Source organism: Budorcas taxicolor, chromosome 10 (genome assembly GCF_023091745.1).
Source record: "Budorcas taxicolor isolate Tak-1 chromosome 10, Takin1.1, whole genome shotgun sequence".
In the NCBI taxonomy this organism is placed as follows: Eukaryota; Metazoa; Chordata; class Mammalia; order Artiodactyla; family Bovidae; genus Budorcas; species Budorcas taxicolor.
In genome coordinates, this window is record NC_068919.1 from 10,098,696 (window position 1) to 10,122,609 (window position 23,914).

General features: G+C 43.4%; 1 protein-coding gene across 2 annotated transcripts in view; it reads right to left on the reverse strand.

Annotated features, from left to right (window-relative positions):
- The window catches only part of ARSB (arylsulfatase B), a 167,023-nt gene that overhangs the window by 47,878 nt on the left and 95,231 nt on the right, over positions 1–23,914 (reverse strand). Inside the window, exons 6-7 of one of the 2 annotated variants that reach the window (XM_052646515.1) lie at positions 15,953–16,023; positions 15,682–15,820 (exon numbers count right to left, since the gene is read on the reverse strand). In XM_052646515.1, the coding sequence (XP_052502475.1) occupies positions 15,765–15,820; positions 15,953–16,023 (127 nt within the window). In that variant the 3' untranslated portion in view covers positions 15,682–15,764. Of the gene's footprint in view, positions 1–15,681; positions 15,821–15,952; positions 16,024–23,914 lie in introns of those variants that run through there. The other variant, XM_052646514.1, reaches the window with a different exon arrangement.

The window sequence follows — 23,914 nt, forward strand, 5'->3', positions numbered from 1 at the left end:
AATGCCTTTCCTTATTTCTTTATTTCTCCTTAATGCCTATGTATTTGATTTCTATTGCTTATCATTTGTTGCTACTTTATTTTATAACTGTGTTAATATCAATTCCTGGGCACATATATGTATATTTTCCTCTGATTCAAAAGGCTCTTCAGAAGCAGAGGCCATGTATTTATTCTCTAAGTATTCACTGCCGGAGGTAACAGATTTTATTCCGTACATGCCAGGCCTGATCACTGGCATCTTACACCGTGGATGTGTTCTAAGTCGCTTCAGTTGTGTCCGCCTCCTTGCAACCCCGTGGACTGTAACCTCCTAGGCTCCTCTGTCCATGGGATTCTCCAGGCAAGAATACTGGGTTACCATGCCTTCCTCCAGGGATCTTCCCGACCCAAGGACCAAACCCGCATCTCTTATGTCTCTTGCGTTGGCAGGCAGTGCCACCATTTACCACTGGTGCCACCTGGGAAGCCCAATATATTACATTACAGGTTACGTAAAGCAGACCGCGTCCTCAGCTTGTACAGCTTACTTCTCAGAAATGTTTTTAAAAGTTTCATTTTGGCCTTATACAGAGGCACCCTCAGTCAGTTCAGTTCAGTTCAGTCGTTCAGTCATGTCCGACTCTTTGCGACCCCATGAATCGCAGCACGCCAGGCCTCCCTGTCCATCACCATCTCCCGGAGTTCACTCAGACTCACATCCATCAAGTTCGTGATGCCATCCAGCCATCTCATCCTCGGTCGTCCCCTTCTCCTCCTGCCCCCAATCCCTCCCAGCATCAGAGTCTTTTCCAATGAGTCAACTCTTCACATGAGGTGGCCAAAGGACTGGAGTTTCAGCTTTAGCATCACTCCTTCTAAAGAAATCCCAGGGCTGATCTCCTTCAGAATGGACTGGTTGCATCTCCTTGCAGTTCAAGGGACTCAGGAGTCTTCTCCAACACCACAGTTCAAAAGCATCAATTCTTCGGCACTCAGCCTTCTTCACAGTCCAACTCTCACATCCATACATGACCACAGGAAAAACCATAGCCTTGACTAGACGGACCTTAGTCAGCAAAGTAATATCTCTGCTTTTGAATATGCTATCTAGGTTGGTCATAACTTTTCTTCCAAGGAGTAAGCGTCTTTTAATTTCATGGCTGCAGTCACCATCTGCAGTGATTTTGGAGCCCCCCAAAAATAAAGTCTGACACTGTTTCCACTGTTTCCCCATCTGTTTCCCTAAAGCCCCTAAAAAAGCTGACCAGATTAGTCAATATTTAGAAAGTAGACTTACCACAATTTAACTGCACTGGATTTGTCCCATGAAACTTTGTGAGGTTTCATGTTTTTCTAAAATACTATGGTCGACAATTTCAAGAACAGTATGTATCCATCTTTACCCTTACAGGTTGTAGGACTAGGGGACTGGGGTAGAAAGATGCCTAGTTTCGACTGGGAGAGAAAGCAGGGAGTCTGCCCAGTCTCCAAACCTTGAAGAGATGTAGCTCCAAAGATGCCTCCGGTGTAGAGGGTGGGGTGGGCACAGGGGCTGGATCTGAAAGGGGTGACTAGGAGGGTGGCCTACTTCTGTGCTGAGTGTCAAAATCAGCATCGACCTTTGAGTGCATTAGAATTGTCAGGCTACTCTTGGAAGCCATTGCTAAAATTTCTAAGCTCTACCAGAATTAAAGAAAAGTAACCAAATAAATAAGAGGTCAGTTGGAACTGAGAGGATGTGGTGTCAACATAACCTTGGGGGAAAAAAAATTAAGCTGATATGTAAGTGAGGTATTGAGCAAGTAACCACATGGCCAGACACCCATTTCCCAGAGGCAGGCCTGGCCTAAGCCCTTCAAGTCAGCCTCTGTTATCTGGCCCTGAGAAGCCTTAAAAAAGGTGCTTACTCTGATTTCTTCAAACATAAAATTGGGGCAGTGGGATTTGCCATTTCTGTGTAGTCTAGGCCTGTGGTGAGGATTAATTAGTGTTTTTTAAGTGCTGTGGGTTTGGTTTGGTTTATTTATTTTCTCAGGATGAAAGCCAGTAGGCCAGCACCAAGTGTTAACAGCGAAGGTTTGATGTACGTTACTTGAGATGCCCTGTGTGAAGTGGGGTGGGCGGGAAACGAGGCTTGTGGGACGGCCTTCAGCATCAGAAAGGCCACATTTCCAAACACACTTTAGTACTCCCCAAGGTCAAGGACAAAGACTAAAAGCCTTTCAAAATTAAAAAGGAGAAAAGTTATCAGTATTTAGGTTCTGTGATTGAGGGCTTGTACCAGCCCACACCAAGGAAAATCTGATAGACCTCTGCAGACAAACATTGGCAGCAAGAGAAGACACAAAATTCTGCTAATTCTGTGACAAGCTGTAAAATGAGCTCTTACATTTGATATAGACAAAGAATGGCAAGTCAGACGGTCAGGGTATCAGGACTAATAGCTGAGGAAAAATGCTGTCACATGCTAGCTTCTCTGAGCCAGGACAGGTGGGCATAGAGACCAAGAACTCTGGTATAGCCTCCACTTCCACTCGCTAAGAACCCAGCAGTTTTCCAGATACTACAATCTCACAAGAATCCTCTAAGCTGGTTTTAAAAAATAATTCTTATGGCTTTATTCCTGGTTAAGGAAACAATGTGTGCTCACTACTAAAAATCGAAACTGCAGAAATACAGAACGTAAAAAGTACGGAGACTACACCTCCAATCCCAACAGTGAGTATCTAATTGCTATTGGCTATTGTTTGAACATATTTACAGGTGACAGCTGTAACTGTCCCCAGTTTATAGCTGATGGGATAGAGGACACAGAGAACTTACCCACCAGCTCACAGGAAGTGAGTCAAAGCTGGAACTCAAATCCAGGTCCTTCTGATGCCCTGGGGCTCTACATGTCCAGTAGGCTACTCTGCCTTAGCCACACCCTGCTCCCTTGTTCCACCCCCCCTCAGCGATAACTACCACGAGGCACACACACAGGTTCCATAACAAGCCTTGCAAAGAGAAGCTGCCATCATCCACAGAGTCAGGTTACCTGTGAAACAGCAAGGTTAGTGTCAAGTAGACCTGCTTCCCCAGCCTCCTTTAAAGGTATAATCCTCCATCAACATGCTGGGTATGTGAGTGAGGTGATTGTACTTTTTTCACAAAATCAGTGCAGAACAGAAAACAGAGACCTCTGAGGTCCGTAGATCATGTCTTCTACATGAAGCCTGGACCTGCAGACATATTTATTACATGTGTGTGACCTGCTGCCTCAGTTGCTCCATCTGGATTATAAAGTGGGTGGCTGAACTGACTGCCAGGGTGCCTTCTAGCTGCTGGTACTCCATGCAATGATGGGAAATCTCACTGACAGCTGGTTGGCCTCATGCATTCCACCTAACTTTTTTTTTTTTCCTGCTCAATGTATCATTTCAGGTTGAATGACAGAAAGCTGTCCTGTGTTGCTACTTCCCAAATATGCCCAGAAAGACATGAAAGTGCTTTGAAATAATGTATGGTGAACTGCTCTTGCTACGTCTTCTGATTAAATGAGCAGATGATAACCAACCTAAATGCCTAACTTATCAGCATGCATTCTTTGGGGATGTGTACATCCCCTTATACGAAGGGCCTCAAGAGAGCTATACGATGAAATCTTGCCCTCCATGGAGTGTGTGGCTCTGGATGGGGAAACCATAAACATAAATAACTGCAGGAGGAAGAAGCAAGATCTCAGTGTCTCAAGATGCTCCAGAAAAACTCAAGGGACTCAAGTCTGGAGGGTCGGGGGGAGGCTTCATGGAGCAGGAGAATGTGACCTGGGCGGGCCCTCAAGAAGGGTCAGAGAAGCAGAGGAAGATGGCGGAGGATGCTGCAGTGGTGCCGAGGGGAATGACAGAGACTGCAGGAGGCAGGCTAAGGAGTCTGCGCATGGCTGTGGGCAGCTGGGAACCACCAACAGCTGTCAAGCAGGTACGTGAGGGGCTTTGTCTACATCCTCTTTCAGCAAAAGCTAAAGCCTAAATGATCTCTTGTACACTTTGCCAACAAAGGTCTGTATAGTCAAAGCTATGGTTTTTTCCAGAAGTCATGTATGGATGTGAGAGTTGGACCATAAAGAAGGCTGAGTACCAAAGAATTAATGCTTTCAAACTGTGGTGCTGGAGAAGACTCGAGAGTCCCTTGGACTGCAAGGAGATCAAACCTGTCGATCCTAAAGGAAATCAACTTTGAATATTCATTGGAAGGACTGAAGCTAAAGTTCCAATACTTTGGCCACCGTATGTGAAGAGCCAACTCATTGGAGAAAACCCTGATGCTGGGAAAGATTGAAGGCAGGAGGAGAAGGGGGTGACAGGATGAGATGATTAGATGGTATCATCGACTCAATGGACATGAGTTTGCGCAAGCTCCAGGAGTTGATGAAGGACAGGGAAGCCTGGTGTGCTGAAGTTCATGGGGTCACAAAGAGTCAGACACAACTTAGCAACTGAACAACAACAACAACCTACAACTGTATACCTAAGGTGGGCAGGCAGTATCTACTGAACAAATCACCTCAGAAACGGCACCTTAGCATCAGGAAGTAGATCTGAATTTGCTCTAAAGAGGAAATCAGGGAGCAGCTCCAAGCATGCAAACCTGGGCCACTCCTGGATCTAGAGTACAGACCCGAGCATTTTGCCACAGAAAACGTGTGTGTGAGAGGGGGGAGGGAGTGAAGACTGTCCTTTCACCCTGTAACCATGAGCAGAAATAACATCCTATTATAACCTTTGGAGAGAAGAGGCCCTTTCGATGCGATAGTGACGAAGACGTACAGAATCACTCTGAAGACTCGGCCTTTGGAGTGGAAGATGCTAACATCCGTCAGGGCCCTTCACCCCTAAGCAGGCTTCTGCCAGCAGGGGCTGAGCACTTTATACGTGTGCGTGAGCGTCAGGTCACACACGTGGATGGGTGTGAGAATTCTGACGATTCCCTGAAAGCCACTTCTGACTTCCAAGGTGAGTTGTGGTCATAGACGGAGTAGCATCTTTACCTCAGAATAGCCCGGGTCGAGCCTGGGTATAGGATAAGCAGATACATTTTCTCTAGGCAGACTAATACCTTTGAAATCATTTCTCCTCCTGGCTTGAGGCAGGACAGGGACTAGAACTGGCTGACTAGAACCGAGGGGAACCACAGAATTGGGGGCTAGAGTGCTTCCGAACCAGGCCGAGTAGCATTCTCACCTGTAGGACCTCGGAGCCTAACCTGGGATCACGGCTGCTCCCCACCCTTTGGATGTTTCCAGGCTTTCCCATAAATCACCTTCAACAGTACCATCCCCTCGCCCCAGGCTCTTGCACAGGCTTCCTCCGCGCCCCACCCTGTACAGCTGGAGACAGACCCTGAGTCAGGTCAGCCTGCTGGAAAGAAACTGTTTAAAGACATGGGAGGACAGGAGGGGAGAATAAGTAATTCTTAGGATCTACTCTTAGCAATGAAGGAGGAGAAAAGGTACTACCTGAATAGAGACCAAAATGTGTCCATGCAAGGTCATCTGAAAACAAAGCCTCTGGATGAATAAGAAGCTTCCTCAAAGCACATGGGGAAGCAATTATAAACCACATGTTTGACACTGGCTGGGGGCCCGGGGCAAGAGAGATACAAGCAGAGGCGGCTTTGCGGGCACTGAGGGAGCCAGTGCCCAGGGCAGCAGTGAGAGGGATCTTTCCAGAAAGGCGGAAACGGGGACAGAGACCAGCAAGAAGCGGCTGCACCCTCGGCTCACAGGGGAAGTCAGCTGAGCTGAAACCAGGCCGGGGGCTTTATGTTTATGTGTATTTGTCCCCGGTGGCTCAGATGGTAAAGAATCTGCCTGCAGTGCGGGAGACCCAGGTTTGACTTCTGGGTTGGAAAGATCCCCTGGAGAAGGGAATGGCAACCCACTCCAGTATTCTTGCCTGGAGAATCCCATGGACAGCAGTGCCTGGTGGGCTATAGTTCAAGGGGTCCCAAAGAGTTGGACATAGTAACACTTTCACTTTCTTTCATTTGTCCATCAAGGAAGTCTGGGGGAAAGAGATGAAGTGGGCAGGGGAAATGCCACATCACTGGATATTTTCCATGAGGGGAAGTGTGAGGGTGGGCATTTATATGCTGGATAAGTAGTTTCAAACATCTGTAGATGATAATGTCAATTAAAATAAAAAGCAGCTTGTGACTTTTTTTTTTAGGCACAAAATGTAGGATGTGAGTTCAGGGTTTAAGAGCAGAGTGTGAATTGCCATCTGGAGGCACTTTTAGGTTCAAGAAAGGCTAAGACACAATAAAACAAAGACTGTATAACCTGTTGGTCTAGTCATCATTCATGAACAAATATTTATTGAGAACTTAGTATGATGGTAGGCCTTGCGCTATAAACTGGAAATATGGCAATAAAACAAAAAGTTATAGATCCTGCCTTCATGGAGTTCCTATGCTTTTGGCGGGGGGATTAAATTTCATTTTTTTAAAATTTTTTAAATATTGGTACAATATAATGCATAACATAGAATTTACTGTCTGAACCATTTTTAAGTGTCCCGTTCAGTGGCATCGAGTATGATCACATTCCTGTGCTACCATCACCATCATCCGTCCACAGAACTCGTTATCTCATAAAACCCAAACCCAATATCCACTAACAAGCAACAACTCCCGCTCCCCCTCCCATGGCCGCATACCTTGGCAGGTTGTGGCTTTGATATTAACAGTAAAAATGTTTCCAAAAGACTGGTGTGCACACCAGTTTATGCGCTACCTCCTGTCTCTACGATTTCAGCTACTCTAGGTACCTCACGTGAGTGGAATCACACGGTATTTGTCTTTTTTTGTAACTGGCGTATTTCATTTACCACACTGTCCTCAAGGTTTAACCATGTTGCAACATGTGTCAGAATTTTCCTTTCTTTCTAAGACTGAATAATAATACTCCACTGCATGTATGCAGCACGTTTTGTTTATCCATCCCTCTCTCGGTGGACTTTTGGGTGGCTTCCACCTTCTGGCCACTGTGAACAGTGCTGTTCAAGCCCCTGATTTCAGTTCTTTGGGGCATATATCTGGGTATGGAATTGCTGGATCATATGGCAGTTCTATTTTTACATTTTTGAGGAACTGCCATACTGTTTCTACAGCAGCTGTACCAGTTTGCATTCCCGATAGCAGTGCACAAGCGCTCCACGTCACATCCTTCTCAGTAGCTGTTCTTCTCCTTCCTCCACTCCTCTCTGCCTGCAGCCATCCTCATGGGCATGAGCTACGGCTCTTTGAGATTTCTTTATGCTTTACTGCAGAATCTCCTGGCTCACAGGTGATCCTATGACCTCTGGGGGGTGCGTGTGCACACCAGTCTTTTGGAAACATTTTTACTGTTAATATCAAAGCCACAACCTGCCAAGGTATGCGGCCATGGAAAAAACCCTAACTCCACTAGTCGGAAGGGCTTCTGTGGTGACTTGTACTCTTAGAATAAGGGGGAGGTGGTATAGATGCTACAAGGCAAGAGGCCGGCTTTTGAGGGGCTCTGGTCCTAGGTGGAAGGCAGGACTTCCTTCAGAAAAGTCTAACATCAATTCCTACAATTCATGAGAGGAGGAGACATTGGTCCATCACTGCCAACGAGACCCACTAAAGGAGAGACAGCAGATGGAAAACTGAGTGATGCAGTGATGTTTCAGAACAGGGGCCGGAAAGGTGGGAAGGATGTAGGAACAGAATTGTGTAATAATTCACAGTACGCTAGTGCTGGGAGCAAACTTCTATGCAGAGTACATGGAGCGAAATGCCAGGCTGGATGAAGCACAAGCGGGAATCAAGACTGCCAGGAGAAATATCAATAACCTCAGATATGCAGACGACAGAAACCCTTATGGCAGAAAGTGAAGAGGAACGAAAAAGCCTCTTGATGAAAGTGAAAGAGGAGAGTGAAAAAGTTGGCTTAAAACTCAACATTCAGAAAACTAAGATCATGGCATCTGGTCCCATCACTTCATGCCAAATAGATCGGGAAATAATGGAAACAGTGACAGGCTTCATTTTCGGGGGCTCCAAAATCACTGCAGATGGTGACTGCAGCCATGAAATTAAAAGACGCTTGCTCCTTGGAAGAAAAGCTATGACCAACCTAGACAGCATATTAAAAAGCAGAGACATTACTTTGCCAACAAAGTCCATCTAGTCAAAGCTATGGTTTTTCCCGTAGTCATGTATGGATGTGAGAGTTGGACTACAAAGGAAGCTGAGAGGCAAAGAATTGATCCGATTGAACTGTGGTGTTGGAGAAGACTCTTGAGAGTCCCTTGGACTGCAAGGAGATCCAGCCAGTCAATCCTAAAGGAAATCAGTCCTGAATATTCATTGGAAGGACTTTTGTTGAAGCTGATACTCCAATACTTTGGCCATGTGATGTGAAGAACTGACTCACTGGAAAAGACCCTGATGCTGGGAAAGATTGAAGGTGGGAAGAGAAGGGGACGACAGAGAACAAGATGGTTAGATGGCATCACTGACTTGATGGACATCAGTTTGAGTAAGCTCCAGGAGTTGGTGATGGACAGGGAAGCCTGGCGTGTTACAGTCCATGGGGTTGCAAAGAGTTGGACACAACTGAGTGACTGAACTGAACTGAGGTCTTATAATGTTTTCCTTCCCCTGGTGGCTCAGATGGTAAAGAACCTGCCTGCCAGTGCAGGCGCCACAGGAGATGCAAGTTTGATCCCTGAGTTGGGAAGATCCCTTGGAGAAGGAAATGGCTACCCACTCCAGTATTCTTGCCTGGAGGAGTCCATGGACAGAGAAGCCTGGTGGGCTACAGTCCATGGGGTTGCAGAGAGTCAGACATGACTGACCGACTAACACTTTTATTGTTTTTAACATTATCACCTGTGTTCATCTACTTACAAACAGGTCTTTGGCTATACCACTGCTTATTAACAAGTGCCTCTTTTCTAGCAGAGTGGCAAAGAAATGGTAAGGAGGTAGCTTTGCTCTGTTGAAGTCCTATTTCTGTAGAGACCCACACAATGCTGAAGCTGGAAGGAACCTCAGATATCACTGAATTCAGTTTTCACTTCACAGATAAGGAAGTGGCTTTAGGGAAGGTGGGGGTGGAATATTACTCTCTTCTCCCATAAGCAAGCACAAACCATATGAGAAGCGCTGGCATTAGAAAGCAAAGAAATGTTTCCATGATAACAGTGACCCAATCGTCTCTCCTTCATTTGTACCCTCCATGGGCTACCTTCTGATTTTATTCCACAAAAGCCTGTAGAACATAATCATAAAACATATTCTATGAATATGACATGCAGTCTTGACTGTCCTACAAATATATACTGTCCCATAGCTGGATTTAATTTTCTTCCTACAAATTAACTGCACAGAAAAGGAACTGGGCTTGTATTGTCATCCTCTCAGGACCCCAAAGGTAGATCCCCTTTTTCTAATTCTGCCCCTCAGTGGGTTGAAATGGATATAAAACTGAGCAGAAAAGACCCATGATGTTGCCCATGAATAGGGATGAGAAGGAGGTGGCACAATGCTACCCGCAGGCACAGAAAGTAGGAAACGCTCTGTTTTTGTGAACCGATAGTGAATATGGCTCCATGTTGATGCCAGGGCCTGACAATGCCCCTCCTTACACTCAGGAGTTAGAGCAAGTGTCCTCAAGCAGCAGGGAGGGTCAACAGGAAGGCCTGGGGTGGGCTTCCAGGAGGCGGGGGACAGGAGCAGATGGCCAGAAAGCAGTCCTGAATCTGGGACAGCACCGAAGGGTTTCCATCCATCAATTAATACGTGGGAAACCGAGTCCCAGAAAAGTGAAGGGACCTGCTCCCGACCTCATAATCTATGAATGACAAGACTAAGACAATTTTCTCTTCTGATTTCCATGCCCCAATTCCTACTCTGGAAAAATCTTTTGCCTGTGTTGTTACCTTGCTAAAGGCACTTTAAGGAAGATGGCAACAATTCATGGCAGGTTATACTAATAACCCCGCAGCAAGTAGCACTGTGGCCCATCACATGGGAATACAGTTGTCAAGCTCCCACTTCTGATGCCAAGACAAAACACGGCTCAGTGAGTGAAGGGGGTTAAGGCTTCTCATTTGCAGGTGGAACTTAGTCGGTGAGGACATCTTACAGCCATTGTGGCGTGGGCAGCCTTTTCAGCACATGCCTGGACGTCATACTGGGTGCAGTGCATTAAGCTACTCACAGGTTGTGAAAGCCATCCCCACCTCCCCTTTATTCTCTCTCACCACCCAGAGAGATGCTTACCTGACTGGCCCCTGGCTATGCATCACTGCTCTAGTGAACCAGTTATGGACTGGAATGTGTCCTATCCCCAGGTGTGCTGGGGCAGAGAACAGTTTAAACAATCGATGCATCTCCACAGTAGCTAACCATAGGTCTCTGATTCTCTCGCAGACCTGAAGCTCCTCTGAAGATCAAATCATTTCCTAGTACTTTTTAGAACAATTCTTCCAGACCAACAGAAATGTAATGCAAATGCCATGTGTGATTTAAAATTTTCTATTAAGCACATGGAAAGAGGAAAAGGAAATAGATGAAATTACAATCAATATATTTAAACTTATATACCAAGGGAAATGAAAGTGAAATTCCCTCAGTTGTGTCCAACTCTTTGCGACCCCATGGACTCTACAGTCCATGGGACTCTCCAGGCCAGAATACTGGAGTAGGTAGCCACTCCCTTCTCCAGGGGCTCTTCCCAACCCAGGGATTGAACCCAGGTCTTCTACATTGCAGGCAGATTCTTTACCAGCTGAGCCACAAGGGAAGCCCAAGCGTACTGGAGTGAGTAGCCCATCCCTTCTCCAGTGGATCTTCCCAACCCAGGAATCGAACCCAGGTCTCCCACATTGTGGGTGGACTCTTTACCAGCTGAGCCACAGGGGCACTGCCATTTCAACCAGTAATAAATAAATAAATAAATAAATATATGTTTTATATTTTTTGTGCAAAGTCTTCAAAATCGGATGTGTGTTTTAGGTTTGCAGCACACACACCCTGATCTACAGTTAGCCACATTTCAGGTGCTCAGTAGTCACACAAGGGTAGTGGCTAGCATACTGGATATATTACTACCCTTGCCTCTCCTGACATATGTTTACTCCTATAGAAATAGAAATTTCTCCATCCTATAGCCATTCTTCCCTATCTCAGGACAGTTTCCTTTCCAGGTCTAATGATTCTAGGTGGTCTATATTCCATCCCAGACCTTCTCCAACTGTCCACTCAGTCTTTAAATAATCCTCACAGAGTACCTACCAAGTGCCAGGTTTTTGTGCTAACTTATGAGGATGGAAAGATAAATGTTACATAAACCTTAAAGTCCAGGAGCTCTCAGCTGAGTGGGAAACGTAAGCACATACAGGAAAATTTGGTCAACGCTATAGAGAGATATGGTCTTCCCCAGTGCCTCAGCAGTAAAGAACCTGTCTGCAATGCAGCAGGCCTGGGTTCGATCCCTGGGTCAGGAAGATCCCCTAGAGGAGGAAATGGCAACCCACTCCAGTATTCTTCCCTGGGAAATCCCATGGACAGGGGAGCTACAGTCCATGGGGTCACAGAGAGTCAGACACGACTGAAGCAACTTAGCATAGCACATACAGAGACATATACGAAGGGGTGCATGTATGCGGAGGAGAAGGAGTACTGTTTCCTCTGGGGTTTCTGGAAAGCATTCACAGAAGTGGGACAAGTGTACTGGGTTTTAAGGGATGAGGAAAATTCTGGAGGAGCAGCGAAAGGAATAGGGAAAAGCATGCTCAAAACCTAAGGATGACGATCTGCATTCTTGGAAACAGCAAGTGTCCAGGAGAGTGAGAAGATGGAGGAAGAGCTTGGAGTGAGACTGGCAAGGAGAGCTGGGCCCCAGGTGTCTGGTGACACACTCAGAATTACTGTGGGGTCATCCTCCGGGCAGGGAAATCCTAAGGCAGGTTGTAGCACAGACTGGAGAGGACAAAAACAGTAAGAAGAGCCTGAACCACGGGGAAGTGGTATGTTTAAAAGAGTGGATGGGAGCACCCAAGTGAATGAAGGGAATGTCAGAGCAATATTTCCTGCAGACAGTCTCGAAACGAGGCATGGCGATGGATCCTGGCAAAGGGTCTAATGTTCAACACTTTCGAGGCCCTAACTCTGACACAAGGGGATTGGGGCCACTCACATGTATTTATAAAGGGCTACTGCACGCATTACAACCTATGGGGATGTGGGAGTACCACATGGCCTCTCTCCCTGCAGGAATTAATAGGGTTCCCTCTGGGTTAATTTGGGTAGTTGGCAGAATTAAGCTAAGTTGCAGGATTGCCAGGAAAATCACAGGTTTACGAGACCTGGCAGGTCTGGGTAGCACCTGGGCAGCCTGATCAGATGATGTGCTGGCTGATTTTAGTTCAGTTCAGTCGCTCAGTCGTGTCCGACTCTTTGCGACCCCATGAACCACAACACACCAGGCCTCCCTGTCCATCACCAACTCCTGAAGTCTACCCAAACCCATGTTCATCAAGTCAGTGATGCCATCCAACCATCTCATCCTCTGTCATCCCCTTCTCCTCCTGCCCTCAATCCTTCCCAGCATCAGGGTCGTTTCCAGTGAGTCATCTCTTCGCATCAGGTGGCCAAAGGATTGGAGTTTCAGCTTCAACATAAGTCCTTCCAATGAACAACCAGGACTGATCTTTTTTAGGATGGACTGGATGGATCTCCTTGCAGTCCAAGAGACTCTCAAGAGTCTACTCCAACACCGCAGTTCAAAAGCATCAATTCTTCAGTGCTCAGCTTTCTTTATAGTCCAACTTTCACATCCATACATGAGCACTGGACAGAGAAGGCAATGGCAGCCCACTCCAGTACTCGTGCCTGGAAAATCCCATGGACGGAGGAGCCTGGTAGGCTGCAGTCCATGGGGTCGCTAAGAGTCGGACACGACTGAGCAGCTTCACTTTCACTTTTCACTTTCATGCATTGGAGAAGGAAATGGCAACCCACTCCAGTGTTCTTGCCTGGAGAATCCCAGGGACAGGGGAGCCTGGGGGGCTGCCGTCTATAGGGTCGCACAGAGTCGGACACGACTGAAGCGACTTAGCAGCATGACCACTGGAAAAACCATAGCCTTGACTAGACAGACTTTTGTTGGTAAAGTAATGTCTCTGCTTTTTAATATGCTGTCTAGGCTGGTCACAACTTTCCTTCCACGGAGTAAGCGTCTTTTAGTTTCATGGCCGCAATCACCATCTGCAGCAATCGTGGAGCCCAGAAAAATAAAGTCAGCCACTGTTTCCATTGTTTCCCCATCTATTTGCCATGAAGTGATGGGACCAGATGCCATGATCTTAGTTTTCTGAATGTTGAGTTTTAAGCCAACTTTTTCACTGTCCTCTTTCACTTTCATCAAGAGGCTCATTAGTTCTTCACTTTCTGCCCTAAGGGTGGTGTCATCTGCATATCTGAGGTTATTGATATTTCTCCTGGCAATCTTGATTCCAGCTTGTGCTTCCTCCAGCCCAGCGTTTCTCATGATGTACTCTGTATATAAGTTAAATAAGCAGGGTGACAATATACAGCCTTGACGTACCCCTTTTGCTCATGCTCAAGCTGGCTGATTTGGTCTTGAGTTTTCTGGAAGGAGGTTCTGACACTCTCAGGTAAGAACGGGGCAATAACTGCACTACGCTGACGGTTACAGGGAGGCTCAGAGGTGGGTTCTCCTTTCGTAGATGGGAAAGCTGGGGCTCAGAGAGGGAACTGGCTTATCAGAGATGGGTTCTCCTTTTTTAAAAAAACATTCATTTTTTTCCGAAGGATAACTGCTTCACAATATTGTGTTGGTTTCTGCCATATAGCAACACGAATCAGCTATGGGTACACATATGTCCCCTCCCTCTTGAACCTCCCTCTACAATTTTCATTTTTCAAAAAGATCTAAAAATAGGTAATAATAAAGTTGAAAAACATGTAAAAATCACGCAGTATTCTGTAATAACCTATATGAGAAAAGAAATCGAAAAAGAATAGATACATATACATGTATGGGCTTGCCAGGTGGCTCAGGGATAAAGAATCCACCTGAAATGGAGGAACATGGGTTCAATCCCTGGACCAGGAAGATCCCCTGGAGGAGGAACTGGCAACCCACTCCAGTATTCTTCCCAGGACAGTCATATGGACAGAGGAGCTTTGGCAGGGCAGCGGGGGTGGGGTGGGGGGACAGGGGAGGCAGCTATAGTTCATAAGAGTTGCAAAGAATCAGACACAGCTGAAGCGACTGACATGCAAGCACATATGTACAACTGAACCACCTGCTGCACACCCAGAATCAATACAACATTGTAAATCAACCACATCGCAGTCTAAAATAAAAATTGAATTTTAAAAATGTAAAAATTATTCTCAACTTGCACCCAGCCACTATTTTAAAAGAGACTGCATTGAACCTATAGACAAGCTGAGGGGATATTGTCATCATAGCAATATTTCTTAATTAATCATCTATCTTATACATAGTATCAATTGTGTATATATGTCAATCCCAGTCTCCCAATTCATCCATCTCCTATTCCCCCTTGGGGTCCATATGGTTGAGCTCTACGTCTGTGTCTCTGTTTCTGCATGGCAAATAAGATAATCCATATCATTTTTCTAGATCCCACATATATGTAGTCATATACGATATTTGCTTTTCTCTTTCTGACTTATTTTTTTTGTTTTTATTTTTTTATTGAAGGGTAATTGCTTTAGAGAATTTTGCTGTTTTCTGTCAAACCTCAACATGAATCAGCCATAGGTATACATATATCTCCTCGCTTTTGAGCCTCCCTCCCATCTCCCTCCCCACCCCACCCCTCTAGGTTGGTACAGAGCCCCTGTTTGAGTTTCCTGAGCCATACGGGAATTTACCGTTGACTATCTATTTACATATGGTAATGTAAGTTTCCATGTTACTCTTTGCATACATCTCACCCTCTCCTCCCCTCTCCCCATAAGTCTATTCTCTATGTCTGTTTTTCCATTGCAAACACATTAAAAGATGCTCAACATTGCTCATTATTAGAGAAATGCAAATCAAAACCACAATGAGATATCACCTCACACCAGTCAGAATGGCCATCATCAAAAGGTCTACAAACAATAAATGCTAGAGAGGGTGTGGAGAAAAGGGAACACTCTTGCACTGTTGGTGGGAATGTAAATTGATACAACCACTATGGAAGATGCTATGGAGATTCCTTAAAAAACTAGGAATAAAACCACCATATGACCCAGCAATTTCACTCCTAGACATATACCCTGAGGAAACCAAAATTGAAAAAGATACACATACACCAATGTTCATTGCAGCACTATTTACAACAGCTAGAACATGGAAGCAACCTAGATGCCCATCAACAGATGAATGGATAAAGAAGTTGTGGTACATATACACGATGGAATATTACCCAGCCATAAAAAGGGACGCATTTGAGTCAGTTCTGATGAGGTGGATGAAACTAGAACCTATTATACAGAGTGAAGTGAGTCAGAAAGAGAAAGATAAATATTATATTCTAATGCACATATACGGAATCTCGAAAAATGGTACTGAAGAATTTATTTATAGGGCAGCAGTGGGTTCTCCTTTTAGAGATGGGAAAGCTGGGGCTCAGAGAGGGAACTGGCTTATCAGAGATGGGTTCGCCTTTTACAGATGGGAAAGCTGAGGCTCGGGGAGGGAACTGGCTTAGAAGGTCACATAGCTCATTAGCAGCATTCACCGTTTGTGTCAACAAAGCCCAGTGACACTGGTGCCACAGGAGCTGTGAAGAAATGTTTACTTTTATAGCAAACTCAAGTGGAAAAGGAGAATTAGGCTGGAGAGACACTAGGCAATAAAACCATCTTTGTAAGCCAAAGAGATTTAAGTTGGTAGCAATAAACAACGTACTCACATGGTGAAATGTCTACAAAGTTTGGGTCGATATTGTGCAGCAGCTCCATTCTGGGGGACGGGCTTCCTTCACTAAAAAAGAATTTTTTAGAAAACATTAATTTCCTCTTTCAAATGGCTATGAGTGACTGTAATACTTCCTTTCCTTGTACTTATAGGAAATACCAAAACTGCCAGTTAACAACTCTGTCACGAATTCAGAGGCCTCCAAACTCTGGTTGTGCATCTTCAAGTAGCCATCGCTTGTCTACACTGTCACCATGACTGAATGTTTACAAAACAACTTCAGTGTCAAGCACGTGACCATTACAAAGATGAGTTCCGTGACCCTTTGCAATAAAAAATGTGACTGTATTTAAACATGACCATTCGTTACAGCAGTGAAATGAGAACGCCAGTGTAGACTCCACACTGAACACTCACGGGGAAAGGAAGAAACAGCATCTGCTAAGATGGCAGTGCCCATATCACACAGATGCAGGACGCCTTTTAAATGAGCCCATATGAGAAAAATGAGTGTCTTCCGCATCTAAATTTACAATGTGAAACTTATATGCAATATAAATACATATGAAATAGTTATATCTCTTTAAGACTTTAAAAAATTTTTAGATACATGTGCAAATGCAATCACAACTCACATTAGTGTTGAAAACAAACTTGGAGAGCAGTTCAACCTGCTCATGTTTCAAATGAGAAAGGCACATAGTGAGTTATTGGCCAAATATTTGGTTGTGAGTGTTTTTAAAAAATTGGGAGCATAAACATCACCAATTGTACACAGGGTGTGCAAAAAGCACCCAGATCACTTTGCTCGTTTAGATCCAGCCTTATGGAAGAAGTTCTTAGACATAATGTCAATTGTTGGGAGACTTCAAAGGACTACTTGATAACACAACAGAACGTTGCAAAGAACTACTAATAATACAGGATTATTCCACATCTGAATAACCAATAAAGCCCCTAATGTAACCAAGAATACATGCTTCAATGTCCACATCCCAAACTCACAGTTAGTTGCCTACAGCAGTGGTTTAGGATTTCAAGGACTCATACATTTTCAAAAAATCTGGGTTGTGAACGGCAATGTTATATTTGCCAAGTATGGAAAACTTAAAACAAACCTCATGAATAAAAAACAAAACCAAAAAAACTTTCAACTACCATCACCACCCATTATTTTACAAAACAAAGGTAATTTTAATGGCAACAAAAGCTAGGACAAATACAGTCTCAGAATAAGAAACAATCCTTTAAAGTGAATATATTTAACTTCAGGATTCTATAAGAGTTCCTTTTTCCTCTTTACTCCATAAAACCCTCTAACTAGAGAATGGGAGGAAAATATACAAGGATGCTTCTAGGCCTGGGGGCAGCCCTGTGTATGTGGGGGGGGGGGGGGGGCTATTTCCTGGGACTCCTCATTTTCCTCCTGAGGCATTTAACTAATGACCTGTGTATCATGGAGACTGTCAACCAATCCAAAATGATAGGAACTAGGGTTTCATCCCAGAAGCGCTGAATGTAAGTAGGGATGATAAGCAAAAAAAGAAAAAAAAAAAGATGAATATAAGGAAATCTTAACAGAATGGTGATGTCTAATTCGTGAGGTTAAAAAAAGCAAGCAAACAGAGCTAAAATCTGGTTGATAAAAATAGCAAGTAAGTCAGGAGGGGAAATCAGAATAAAAACATTTGAAAGTCTTTGTATTATTTGGAGAAGGATACAACTGTTCATTAAATTTAGATTTTAGCAAAGTAAAATTTACATGTTAAAATTTTAGGTAACTTAGAAACAAAGGTATGACTTTTCTGGACTAAAACAAAACAGAATTCATTCAATCCAAAAAACAAAGACAAGAAAGAAGGTGGAGGAACTCCCAGATTTCTCATCTTTATAAGTAGAGCTCACTGGAATACCCCAAAGTACTAGGCATGGTTAAATAAAAGATATTTTTCCAATAATTTTTAAAGGGAATTTATCTGTATATCATTCATTTCATTTTTTCATTATTCAGAAGAGCCATAGATATTGCAAAATAATGAATCTTAATAGCAAGAGATGAATTTTGAACACTAAAGGTTGTGAGTAATCCCAGTGATGAATTATTTGCTGGGGAAAGTCATCGCAGGTAGAATCTCATGATGCAGACAGGAGTGAAAAAACCAAAAGTCAACCAACCTTCTTAAGTCACATATGTAGTGATGCTACTTTTTAAAATCTACTAACCAGAATATTTTGATAAGGATGTGGTCAGAGATATAAGCCAAGGAAATACAAAATAAGACAGGTGACTTAAACAATAACCAAATATCATTAGAGACTTCAAGTTATTAAATAAGTCAAGAAAACTACATGTACATTTAAAGGAACTGAATTATCATAAATCTTGGGTCGTGTGTGTGCTGTCTCTTCAGTGATGTCTGACTCTTTGAGACCCTGTGGACTGCCAGGCTCCTCTGTCCATGGGATTCTCCAGGCAAGAACACTGGAGTTCTTGGAGGGTTGCTATGCCCTCTTCCAGGGGATATTCTTGACCCAGAGATCGAACCCATATCTCTTAAGCCTCCTGCATTGGCAAGTGGGTTCTTTACCACTAGGGCCACCTGGGAAGCCCAAACTTTGGGTTGCTGCTGCTAAGTCACTTCAGTCGTGTCCGACTCTGTGCGACCCCATAGACGGCAGCTCACCAGGCTCCACCATCCCTGGGATTCTTCAGGCAAGAACACTGGAGTGCCATTTCCTTCTCCAATGCATGAAAGTGAAAAGTGAAAGGGAATTCACTCAGTCGTGTCCAACTCTTCACGATCCCATGGACTGCAGCCTACCAGGCTCCTCCGTCCATGGGATTTTCCAGGCAAGTTACCCCACATCAAAATATGAGAAGTTATTAAAATCCTTAGACAAGCTCATGTACCTATTCCCTGGGGCTAGTCCTTTGGAAAGTGATGGATTTTAGAAATATCTCCAGGTGGATTTTTTTTTAATGCATACAAACATGTAAAGGGAAGATGGTGACAATGGAAACATGATAAAATGTACACCAAACTATTAGCTGGGATGGGGGGATGGGTTGGGACACTACAAGTCTTTCGACAGTGCTTTATACAGCTGGCATGCATCATTATTGTAATCAGAAAAATTTTAAGATTCTTTTTAAGATAGTATATAACTTGTGAACATTTTTATTACTTCATAAAGACTTTAAAAAGCATGAAAAGAGAAAACTCAGATAGTTTACAGAATTTGGGAATTTAAAGACAGGAAAATGACCCATAACTACGTTGAACCTGCAGTATTTAAACACACTATTTGATTTTTGAAATTTAATTGCATGCTACTCACTTGTGCTATCACATACTGGTGATAACTGATCATGTGATTTCCCTCTCAGCATGTAGAAATGTCCTGGTATGTTTAAGATCAGACCTTTCTTTAACAAAAGGTAGAAAACACATTAAAGGTATTATGGTCACTGGGTTGGTTTTCTAGTCTCAACACATATGCCACTTCTTTCATTTTGGTAAAGGGTTCAGGGTCTGAGTGCCTAAGATGGAGGGAATAAGAGGAAGAAGAGAGGGAGATGTTAGGGAGAAAGGAGGGAGGCAGAAAAGCTGGAGGAGGAGGAGGAGGAAGGAAGGAAAGGGGGCTGTGGGTTTCCTTTAACAGTTACACACTAAGTTAGCACAGATCACTAGAGCACTGACACACAGACACACACACACACACACGCACACACAGACACACACACACATGCACACGCACACACACACCCCGACTCCAGAAGTCACAGAACCCACGTGGCTCATTTCAATGGAGACAAGGGTGCCGTCTATTGATGCTGAAACAGAGTAAACTCAAGTCACCTGGGGAAGAGCACGTGGAGACTAAGGCTGGTGGAGGGGGATGAAATGAGAGATCGCGAAGACCAACTCTGCGAGCTTTGTGACTCTGTCTAGGAGACACTTTAGAGTCACGATTCTGCAAAGACCAGGGAGGGCAGAGGGACTCCGGTCCTAACAAGGGGAGGCCCATTGTTGGCAAGGGGAGTCCTTCACGCCCACGAAGAACACCTCCCACCCAGCTCAGCTCCCACTGTCTGCAGGCATTCAATCTCCCCAGAACTGAGAGACTGGACATCCATACTGGGACACTGGTACCCTGGTTATTGGGAAGGATTACCTATTGCTGAATTAATATATTAACACTCTTTTTTAAATAGCAAAAAAACAGAAGAGTACAGTAAGTAGCTGCTGAACATCTTCTGGTACAATTTAAAAACACTCTTCTCCCAACAGCTCACAGATCCTCAGCCACTCAGATTTGCATAGTCTCTAACAATCGTATGTTATAAAAAGAGATCTCACTCTTATACCTGGAGGGAAAATGCTTGGTCTTTTATCATTTTTGCTTTTTCAATGTCTTTTTAGGGCAAACCTTCCCTACTATTGTCTTACTCCCACTCCTTCCCTGCACTTCCGGAAATATTTGACACAATAATCTCCATTTGTTTATGCATGTTCGTCAATCCTTTATGTTAAAAACAAAATATATTTTATTTTAAAATATCTTATCTTTTCTTCTTTTTGCCACTAAATGTCCCCAAACAGTATGTTTACACCAGTTATTCTCAATTTGTATCACATTAAAATCACCTAGAAGCTTCTAAAATCCAGGTGCTGTACCTCGTACCAGTAGCTCACTGGGGGGTGGAACCCAGGCGTCAGTATAACTTACAAATGATTCCAACATGCAGCCAAGATTGCGAATCATTAACCTGGGGCAGTGCTTCTCAAACTTTAGATTACTTGGAAAGTGAAGTCGCTCAGTCGTGTCTGACTTTGCAACCCGATGGACTATAGCCTACCAGGCTCCTCCCTCCATGGGATTCTCCAGGCACGACTACTGGAGTGGGTTGCCATTTCCTTCTCCAGGGGATCTTCCTGACCCAGGGATCGAACCCAGGCCTCCCGCATTCCAGGCAGACGCTTTAACCTCTGAGCTACCAGGGAAGCCTTGGATTACTTGAGGCTCTTGTTAAATTGTGGATTCTGATTTACTAGAGCCAGGGTGAAGGCTGTCCAGGAATCTACATTTTTAACAGGTTCCCCAGTGATACTGGTCTGAGGACCACACTTTGAGTAGTGAGACTGGTGGAAATTTCCTGGAGTCCTCTTACTGGGATCTGAACTTTGCTGCTGCTGCTGCTGCTAAGTTGCTTCAGTCGTGTCTGACTCTGTGTGACCCCATAGACGGCAGCCCATCAGGCTCCCTGTCCCTGGGATTCTCCAGGCAAGAACACTGGAGTGGGTTGCCATTTCCTTCTCCAATGCATGAAAGTGAAAAGTGAAAGTGAAGTCACTCAGTCGTGTCCAACTCTTAGCGACCCCATGGACTGCTCCTCTGTTCATGGGATTTTCCAGGCAAGAGTGCTGGAGTGGGGTGCCATTGCCTTCTCTAGTTTTCCAAATTAGAAGCTCATTTAGATTAGAGCTGATTCTAGAGCTGTGATTCTCAATCTTGGCTACACAATGCAATCACCTGGGAAGCTTTAAAAAATCTGATGCTTGAGTTTCACCAGAATAGAATGATCTCATTGATCTGGGGTTCAGCTTGGGCATAAAGATTTATAGAAGTATCCAAGTTGATTATTTTGTCAAATTAGCTTTACTGCAATATAACTTACAAACCATATGATTTATAACGTCTTCAAGGTACATCCATTTTATAGCATGTATCAGTACATCTTCCTTTAAAATGGCTGAAGAAAAGTCATCGTATGGATACATCATAACGTCTTTATCTACTCGTCATTTTATGGACATTTGAGTCACTTCTACTTTTTTTGCCTATTGTAAATACTTATGTAAAGGATTTTGTATGGACATCTGTTTTCTCTTGGGGGTGTATCTAGCAGTAGACTCGTTACATCTACTTTATATATTTAAACTTTTAAGGGCCTGCTCAACTATTTTTCGAAGCAGCTGCACCATCTTACACTCTTACTAGCTATGTATGAGCATTCCAATCTCTCCCTATCCTCTTCTTACTGGTACTGATAAATGTCTGTCTTTTTTATTACAGCCATCCTAGCTGGTATGAAGTGGTATTTCACTGTAGTTTTGATATACATTTTCCTTTCATGTGTATATTGATCATTTATACAACTTCTTTGGAGGAATGTCTATTCAGATCCTTTGGTCATTTAAAAAATGGGCTATTTATCTGTTTATGATTGACTGCAAGTATTCTTAACATACTCTGAACATAAGTCCTATATCAGATACATGATTTGCTAATGTTTCCTCCAGTTCTGTGAGTTGTTTTTTACTTTCTTGATAGTATCATTTGCAGAAAAAAAAGTTTAAAATTTTGGTTTAGAACAACTTTTCTTTTCTTTTGTTGCTTTTTGGTATTTTTTTTCCTGAGAAACTGCCTAATCCAAAGTCACAGAGTTTTACTCATGTTTAGAAGAAACACAGAGTTTTCTTCTAAAACTGTTATAATTTTAGTTGTTACTTTCATGTCTATGATCCATTTCAAGTTAATTTCTGTGTATTCTGTGAGGTAGGAATTTAATTTCACCCTTTTGCATGTGAATATCTAGGTATCCCAGTAGTATTTATTGAAAAGATTATTCTTCCCAATTGAACTATATTGGCATCCGTGTCAAAAACACAACTGATTCTCCCAACTTAAAAGTGGGAAGAAGAACTGAATAGACATGGCCCCAAAGAGGAAACGCAGATGGTCAACAGGCACATGAAAAGATACTCAACATCGCTAACCATCATGGAGATGCTAATCGAAACCACAATGAGACATCACTCCACACCTGTCAGAATGGCCGTCATCAAAAAGAAGACAAATCACACACCTGGTGAGGATACGGAGAAAAGGGAACCCTCACACGCTTGTGGTGGGACTGCAAATTGGTCCAGTCACTGTGGAAAACAGAAGAGAGGTTTCTCAAAAACTAAAAACAGAACTACCATATGACCCAGCAAATTTATGATTGCCAAGATATGGAAGTAAGTTTTCACCAACACATGGATGAATAAAAAAAGATGCGGTATATATACAGAATGGAATACTATTCAACCCTAAAAAAGAGAGGCATTTTGCCATTTGCAACAACATGGATGGACCTGAAAGGTATTACGCTAAGTGAAGTAAGACAGGGAAAGACAAATACTGGATGATACCATTCTACGTGGAATCTTAAAAAGTACCACACTTCAGCAAGTGGTGCTGGGAAAGCTGCATGTAAATCACTGAAGTTAAATACTCCCTCACACCATACACAACAATAAACTGAAAATGCCTTAAAGACTTAAATAGAAGACATGATACTATAAAATTCCTAGAAGATAATATAGGCAAAGCATTCTCTGATATAAATTGTACCAATATTTTTCTTAGGTCAGTCTCCCAGGGCAGTGAATCAAAGCAGAAAGAAACAAATGGGACCTAATCAGACTTATAAGCTTTTGCAGCAAAGAAAACCATCAATAAAATGAAAAGACAACCTATACAATGGGAGAAAATATTTTCAAATGATGCTACTGACAAGGGCTTAATTTCCAAAATATACAAACTCAGTACATAATTCAATAACAAAAAAAAACAAACAATGCAATTGAACAATAGGCACAAGACCTAAATAGATATCTCTCCAAAGAAGACATAAAAATGGTCAATAGGCACATGAAAAAATGCTCAATATCACTAGTTATTAGAGAAACACAAATCAAAACCACACAATAAGGTATCACATCACACTGGTCAAAATGATTATCATTAAAACGTCTAAGAAAAGCAAACCTTTCTACACTGCTGGTTAGAATGTAAATTGGTGCAGCCACTATGAAAAACAGTATAGAGGTTCCTTAGAAAGCTAAAAATAGAGTGGCAAGACGATTCAACAGCCCCATGCCTGGGCATATATACTGAAAAGATGAAA